Source organism: Cynoglossus semilaevis, chromosome 14 (genome assembly GCF_000523025.1).
Source record: "Cynoglossus semilaevis isolate Cse_v1.0 chromosome 14, Cse_v1.0, whole genome shotgun sequence".
NCBI lineage: Eukaryota > Metazoa > Chordata > Actinopteri > Pleuronectiformes > Cynoglossidae > Cynoglossus > Cynoglossus semilaevis.
The window spans coordinates 5,853,525-5,862,001 of NC_024320.1; the positions used below are offsets into that span (position 1 = coordinate 5,853,525).

The 8,477-nt window shown below is 39.3% G+C and overlaps 1 protein-coding gene across 4 annotated transcripts in view; it reads left to right on the forward strand.

Moving 5' to 3' along the window:
- Positions 1 to 854: 854 nt before the first annotated feature.
- Positions 855 to 8,477, forward strand: part of creb3l1 (cAMP responsive element binding protein 3-like 1) — an 18,904-nt gene continuing 11,281 nt past the window's right edge. The window contains exons 1-4 of one of the 4 annotated variants that reach the window (XM_025062685.1): positions 857 to 1,073; positions 1,168 to 1,284; positions 7,344 to 7,476; positions 8,047 to 8,133. In XM_025062685.1, the coding sequence (XP_024918453.1) occupies positions 1,174 to 1,284; positions 7,344 to 7,476; positions 8,047 to 8,133 (331 nt within the window). In that variant the 5' untranslated portion in view covers positions 857 to 1,073; positions 1,168 to 1,173. Of the gene's footprint in view, positions 1,285 to 2,538; positions 2,725 to 7,343; positions 7,477 to 8,046; positions 8,134 to 8,477 lie in introns of those variants that run through there. The other 3 variants (XR_003051820.1, XM_008324705.3, XM_025062686.1) reach the window with 3 other exon arrangements.

Below are 8,477 nucleotides of genomic sequence, written 5' to 3' on the forward strand. Positions count from 1 at the left end.
ATCAATTGAATCCAATGTGAATTTCCGTGGAGGAATGAAGGCTACCATCGTCAACATCAACGTGTACCGTATGTTGAAATCAACCACGATAATGACTTTATCTAAGGTGATCACTAATTCAGATAAAAAGTCAGAGAATTTGGACAGAAACTCTAAATAAGTGTTAGGTGGATGGTAAATGCTCTACTGTTTCTTCTGTTTCTTCCAGCCAGGATAGAGTACTCTAAGAATTAGGCTTTCAGAGGAGTGACAGTCTAGTCTAGTCTAGGTTTCAAACTGATTAGTAAATTAGAATTAAAATTGGCTGCAAATCTTCTTCCTCGGCATGTGCTGCAGGGAAAGTGAGGATTAGTATGAGTTGGAGGGGTTCATTTAAACGGACACTGACGTTCATCTTGATTCAGTTAGGAAAATAAATCAATGTGAAGGTCAGTGATTATGAGATTTTGAGGACAGTGGTCTTTAGTAGTGGACCGTTTTCTTTTTTCCATTTTGATTATTTTCAGGTTTTGTGTATATCTGTATTAGAGTAGAATGACTGATATCTTGTTTATTGTTGGTGTAACTCGGGTGGGCTGAGACTGGATATTAACATTTTCACTGTATATTCTTTAAGCAACTGTGTGTCCTGGTCTCATTGAGTTTTGCTGTGTTGTATCTAGTCCACATTTCCATGACTGTGTTCTCATAGTCTGCCAAACTAGTTAAAGAGGTTATAATGTTTTCATAAATCCAGATTACAAACGCCAAAAAACACAGAAGACGTTACGAATTTGCTGCATTTTGATTTAAACATCCGTGGTTGCTTTGATAATTGTATTAATTCTAATAAACGGGTGTTGCTAATGTTTGTGTTAGTTGGCCTTTTGGTGTTAAAGTGAACTGTATTTGCATAGCGATGTATAGATTTTAATATTAATGTTATCCTCGCCTAAATACAAGTGATTTAACGCAGGTGGGCGGAGTTCTGTTTAAATATTCATAGTGACCCCGGTGACAGCCAGTAGGGGGGAGGCGAGGGGCGGGGGCAGGCGGATGGAAAGAGAGCAGCTGGAGTTAATCGTCCTCGTTGTGTGAGCATTAAGAGAAGCTGCTTTTCAAATAACTTGTTTTGATTTTTTTTTTTTTTTTTTTAAATTATCATCCATGTACTGAACGTGACTTTAGACTGCCATGATGGAGTCTATCTGGGAAAGTCTGAAAGCTGAGAAAGTCTCCCCGTCAAGGCGAACAAACCTGTTGGACCTGGAGGAGCTCAGCGACGAAGATTTCCTTGCAGATGTGGTCAGTCCTCATGGCGTTTACGTTCAATATTCTTACTTTCCTACAGTCTTCCTTCATTATCCATAGTCAATGACAGTGCCGCGTAGACACAGTGACGTTGCTCGTTTGCATGACGTCAGCTGCTGTTTGAAATCCTTTAAATTACACGCACTTTCGTTCCGTTCCGCTCGGAGCCGTGACGTGTGTGTTGTCAGTATTTGTATTTTAATTGTTTGTATTTGACATTTTGTCCGGACCAGTAGACGTCATGGAGAGACACGGTAGTCCTGACAACAGACAGAACCTTAAACCTTATTCAGTGACATTAAGAACTAACAGGTCGGTCCACGTACTGCGGACACGCAAGCGACGAGGCCTAAGGATATAAAAGGAGCGAGGAGTCTCTGGTCATTCCCAGTGATGGCGCTTAGTGACGGCTTTATTATGAGTTACAGAACAGTGGCCATAACTTATAGAACCGCAGCTGGAGATATGAATCCACGTCAGCTTCAGCCCCTTCGCTGAAATTGACGACAGTAACCACACAATTATGGGAGTACTGTATGTATGAGAGTACATGTTGCTTCACGTATTCTGTTGTGAATAGATGCATTTTTGAGTTTTTTTATTTAAACTCATTAGAACCTTGTAGAAACCCCCCAAAAATGTTATTTTATTTGAATTTTATAAAAGAAAGAATAATTAACTTTATTGATGATGGTACATAAACAGCTATAAAATATGTGATGTGTATTTAGCCCAGGGATGTTTTCAGGATTACAGTAGATACTATACGTATTTACCATTCACATACATATAATAAACCTGTTTGTCATTACAGTTCATTAACAATCAATAAAAAATAGCACCATGTTTTGCTATAATTAATTATTAATATTAATTATTACATTTGATATCAGAAGAATGGTTTCTTCCTTAACTGTTGAACTTTTCTTTAATTATCCTTTTAAAAATCCTTGGGCTTGCAGCTTTTAGAAATCTGTATAGTTATATGTTTCTAAATTCACACGTACAACAAACCAATGGGTTTCTTCAAACTAATGGCTAGATATGAGGTAGTAACATAGCCTGGTGCAAAGTTTAGAGTGCATTATGCCTTTTTGTGTAAGTCATCCAGGTTAAACATCTTCAAGAAACCGACGCAGTCCACTTGCCCTCTACTTAACTGCTTTAGATACTGTGTAATTCATCTTGATTTCACTTAATAAATAACTTTTGTATTTGTCATAGTTGAGTTAACAACTTGTGAATTTAAAAATCAGATTGTTTATACATTGCAGATGGTTGGAAAGAGTCACAGGTCCTGCAGCATGGTCAACGGTCTGCTTGGAATTATGAAGAAGTGCAGCCTTGCTTAAATTCCATGGTGTTCGGCATTTGGCACAGCGGTGTTCTGAGCTGAAGCAATGGTGTAGACTTGGTTACTTTGTAAGGAAACTGGTGAGTCAAATGTTGGTGGGGAGTTTTACTCCTTACTTGCTTTTCAAAACACTAAGTGATGATTGGTGGAAGTCATTAAGGTTGCTGGTACTGTTTTTTTTGGAACCCAGCCAACTGATTGGGGCACAATCAGTGCCCATATTAATCGAAGAGAGTGGGCATCTGAATGTGGTCTGTGCATATGCACTGAGTTGGATGTGATTTAGAAGGAAAAGATGGAAGAAGTATAAGGTTATAAGTGAAGAGAGAACACAGGTGATGGGGAGCTGCTGGTTTGATATGGTGTTAGAGACAAGAATGCATAAGGACAGGTGTTTGTAGACTCTGCAAAAACAGAAATGTGACATGACAGAAATGACTGTTATTAATACTTATTTTAGATACTTTTGCTTTAAAAATGACTTTGATTTTAATTTATTTGACTTACTGTGCCCCACATGCAATGGCCCCAGTGGGGGCTGCTCTCCACTATGGGAACCACTGGTGTAGGGTAAAGGTAAAACAAGGAAGAGAAAGCAGCTGATTGTGGTGAGCAGTAAAACCATTGAAGACAAAGTGTTGCCCATGTTGGAGAAAGCAGTGGTCATGGTGGCTGAAAGACAGAACCGGAGGTTCCATACGGTTCTGACGTATTTCTAGCCAGTTCTTGTTCTGTTCTCTCTCCTACTTATTTTGTCTGTTCCTTGGCCTATACGAATTGTAACAGTAGTTCCTTGTCTGAGAAAAAATGAAAACATCGTATAAGCAAAACAAAGCGTATTTACATATATATCCATAAAACAACTATATAAATATATATATCCATAAAACAACTATTATAAATCAATGATGATGTGCATTGTTGTAGTAACTGCAGAGGCATGAAGTTGAATTAGCTGTGCAATGAAGGCATAAGAGCTTCTGAAGTTGAAGATGTTCCAGATCCGTAAGCAGCAGTTTGGTTTTATACCCAGGAAAGGTACTACAATAGTTGCAGGGAGTCTAGTGAGGAACTTGCTGTAGGTACCATGTGAGGAAGTCAGGAGTGGTAGAAAAGTAGTGCTGACATCTGTTAGGCCAGGGAGATGTGAAATATGGCTCCCAGGTTTCATCAGGTCTGAACCCCTTTTGTTTGCTGTGGTGATGGACAGCTTGACAGATGAGAGCAGTCATAAGGTGCCATGGATCATGATGTTTGCAGATGCCATTGTCTTCTGTGCTGAGAGTAGGGAGCAGGTGGGAACGAAAACTTGGAGAGGTGGAGGACTGCTTTGCAGCACAGAAGAGTGAATCTGAGTCAGCGAGAGGTGGACGGAATACTAGGGGTGTGACGCTATCTAAACAGCTAAATAAAAAGATGATGAAAAAGAGATGGAAATCTTAGGAAGGGACGAATGGAGAAAAGATCCAGTCAGACTGAATCACATTGCGAGGGTAGGCTGATTACTTCAGAAGCAGAAGCATTTTAATGTTTATACTTTTTTGTTTTAGTTTAAATTTGTAAGGAATTTGGAGAGAAGCCCAGCAAATAAAAGCTGCAGTAAAAAAGTTGTAAAGCTTTTCAAAATTCACCTGAACTGTTTTGGGACTCAATAATTCAATTAGAAAAAAGCATGTCATTGCATTTAAAAAAGGTAGTATTACAATAGCATCTCTTTTGGGCTGTCGGAGGAAACTAGAGTACATGGAGAAAATCCTTACACACATGACCAGCAAAGCTAGCACGTGGTAGCATAGTGGTTAGCACTCTTGGAATTATGGTTAGCGGTTTAAAATTGGGATAAAAGTAATGTTAGTTCTTCTTTTCTTCTTGTTTGTGAGACTCTTTTTCCCACTGTTTGAAAGCATGAGTATTGGGAACTAGGTGAACATTTTGAAACATTACATATGAGTAGGGTTGGCCCTTTGTTTCTAAATGTGGTCCTGCAATCGATGAGTGAACTTGTTTACCGGGGTAGGACTAAAATATAGTTATCTTCTCCACTGTTGTGGCTGCTTCCACTGATCTTGTCCACAGCACGAAGTGAATACAAAATATGAAATTTACCTTTGAATGAACACTGTTCTTCGATAGCAACATGCTTCCTCTTTCAGCCAATAATACAACATGAACGTAGGTTTGTTTTTGTTTTATTGTGTGCATCCTGTGAATTGCAACCACATCCCTAATGGTGCCTCCTGTGGCAGCCTCCCCATTGTTGGATGAATAAGGGACTCAATTATTATTTGTTATTATTATTGTTGCTTTTATTTCTGTTGTTCTAATTGTTGAACTAAATATGACTGTAATAAGTGATGGGTAGAAATGTGTAAAGCAGGGTGACAGGTGAAACTGACAGCTGCTGTACATCAGTGGTACTGAGAAATACGAAGAGCTACGTCATTGACACACACTTGAAAAATGTAATAATGATTTGAAATTATTGCTGCTCTGTTGGGATCTGTACGGTACACAGAAGGAGACACTCTTCTCACCGTGGTAACTGAACCCACGTGAACATCACTGAAAGTGTAACTCATTCAAAAAATCTAGTCCTGTCGACTAGATTTACTTTTAGAAAATACTCCACGGATGAATCAGTTGGTGTACTTTGAATACTTAGTCCTATTCTATTCTATTTTCTATTCTTTTCGATTCTATGCTCCATTCAAACCCTGTACTCCAGCTCTTTCAGAGTCACAGACTTCTCATTTTATGGTTGTAGCTGATTGGCTGCCGAGCGGCAGAAGAAATGTGGGCAGGCATGCAACTCTGTACTTGTGTATCGGCATGTGTGCGTGTGTTTTGTGTAGGCACTTGGATTTGTGTGTATATGCATGTGTGAAAGAGATAAAAAGTCTGAGCACTCTTATGTGTTTTTTTAAGAACTCCTGCTCTGTTCTCCTCTGTACCAAAACACAGGCACAATCAAGAGAACACACAAACCAACACACAGTCATGAGGCCAAACAACAGCCAATCCAACTGCAGCAACACATATAATATAGAACATAGAATAATGGCCTTTTCTTTTTTTTCAGTGATTCTTAACCTGAGGGAAGTGGTCCAAAATTGGGCTGCCAGCGCCACCTAGAGGGCCACAAAAACTTTCAGTTTTGCAGGGCCTGCATAGGTTATCAGCTGAAGACACTAATAAGGCTGTGGTTTAATTTGCAGATTCTTTCTGTTGTATTAACAGTTAATTTAAATCACATTTATATATTTGAATGATACATTCTGTCCTAGGTGTGATGCCATCAGGGCCTGCAGCCTTTCACTGATGTAGTCTTTCAGCTGCCTTTTTACATGGCACCGGCCGGTCACCTTTGGGCAAGGGTTGATGCAGATGACTTCAGTGGAGGAGGGGGGCTAACAGTTGGAGAGGTGCTGTACAGCAGAGTGCTGGGGGGTCGGGTTGAGCCATCAGTGACAGCCTGGATGTGTGAGGGAATGGGGGAGACAAAGGCGGTGGCAGGAGGTGAGCTGCAACTGTTGTAGAAGTTGTCATACTGGTTAGCAGTATCCAGGCTACCTGTTGCTGGTAAGTATAGCTTTTGGCCACTGGGGGGCATTGGTCAGAATGCAGAGGAATCCACGTAGTGCACAGAAGTGTGCATAATAGATAGATAGATAGATAGATAGCACTATAAATAGCAATGGGAAATTTAGGAATGATGAAGAAATGAGTGTGTACAAACATTCCCACACAAAGAATGGAATTTTTCAACCTGTACTTTTGCTTAGAAACTTGTCAATTTAAGCACAGCTTTAATGGAACTGTAAGGCTGTATATCTATAAGTGGAACAAATAATTGCTTCAATCCTGGTGTAAAGGCAAGCACTAGAATGCTTGCCTTTACAGCAAGAACATCACTGGTTTATAAGTTTGATCACCAGTTTGTATTTCTGTATTGAGGTTGCATGTTTTCCTTGTATATGTGTGGGATCTCTTCCACTGCTCATCAACATGTCCAGTATTGGATTAGGGTGATTGGACAGTCCATTTGTTTGTAGGTAAAAAAATGTGAGTGAGAATTGTTGTTTGTCTTTTTATGTAGCCTGTGATAGGCTGCCCAGGATGTTCCTTGGCCTTGGCCAGCAGAGGTGAGGCAGGGGATACAGAAAGGATGGGATGGAAGGAAGGTTGAGAATGGTGGCTATATACTACATACATATACATACATACATACATACATACATACATACATACATACATACATACATACATACATACATACATACATACATACATACATACATACATACATACATACATACATACATACATACATACATACATACATACATACATACATACATACATACATACATACATACATACATACATACATATATACACACATGTATGTATATATATATATATATATATTTATATATATATATATATATATTATATATATATATATATATTTTTTTTTATATATATATATAGATATTATATATATAGATATTAATTTTTACTTGATTTGGTTTGAGATAGCTAAACCAGAGACAGTTTGTATTTCTTAAAACCCAATGATTTTCATAAACATTTCAAGTCAAGTAAAAGTTTTTAAAAAGTTTTTGTTACTGTAGCCATAAATTTAAGAAATAACAACCACCATATAACACAATCAATGTCTTGTCCTCTTGTGTTTCAGCCTTTCGGCGGTGACCAGTTGGAAGACATCAGCAGTGAACTGTTCAGCAGTTTCTTTGATGATCATCTATTAGAGCGACCCCTGCTGGCAGTCAGACCTCCACTCTTACACATGGACATTGACAGCAGTTCAGGTGAGCCTCCTGACCTATTGATTACTGGGACTGGCCAGAGAGGCTTGTCAGCTGAGTAAAACTAATGTCTCATAATCTAGTTTCAACTGAGCTCTTGTGTGATTGGTGTATTTGCCATGTATTCAACTGAGTCCTGAATCGTCTATGTGAGTTGCTGATATCTTTTATATATATCTTTTTTGCTTTGCAGAGGCTTGGTGGTTAGCCCCACAGCAAGGTGCATTTATTCGAGGCCTGTTGTTGAACCCGACTTAATGCCTTGCTCAATGTGCTTTTTTACAAAATGCTCAAACTCAACAAATGAGGTAGTCGTGTACTACAATATCAGGTTGAGCAATTTAAAGCGTATTTGACAGGTGGCCTCCTTAAAGTGGCTAACACTGGGCTATTTTCCATTGTCACCACTGACAGCTGGACTTTCAGTGAGCGTACATGTCAATGTCTTAGTTTGTCAGTCACACTTAAAAATCTGACCTATCCAGTTTCTATAACGTTTTTAACTAGATATGAATGACATAAAACTGTTGTTGTGTGGTATTGTTTGAAAAAGAAGGTTTTTGACTCTAACAGATATTCAAGCAGAGCACAGCTACTCCCAGAGTGAAGAGTCCGCCCCCCAGAGTCCTGCACTGTCAACTCACATGAACCAGGAGTCTGGTAGGTCGTACGTTCTGCTCGGACATCTTAGTTTATGTCTGCTGGGGGAAAAAGCTTTGCAATGCTATTGTTGAACAAGTAAGCAAGTAATCTGCTGTTACCGAGTTTTACTAGCATGACAATTTGGATTAATGTGTACAACTGTGCCTGGAAGACCAGTGCACCACAGGAAAATCATTTTCCAACTTTGCTTTGGTTGTCTCTGTCTGCTGCAACATTTCTCTCTGTGACTCATCTCATCCGTTACGCCCGTTGTCCTTCTCTAGCTCTTTGTCGTAACCGGCCTTTCTCACTTTGGTTAAATGTCTGTGTGCACACCTTCTCCGTTTGTCCCAGGGATCCCA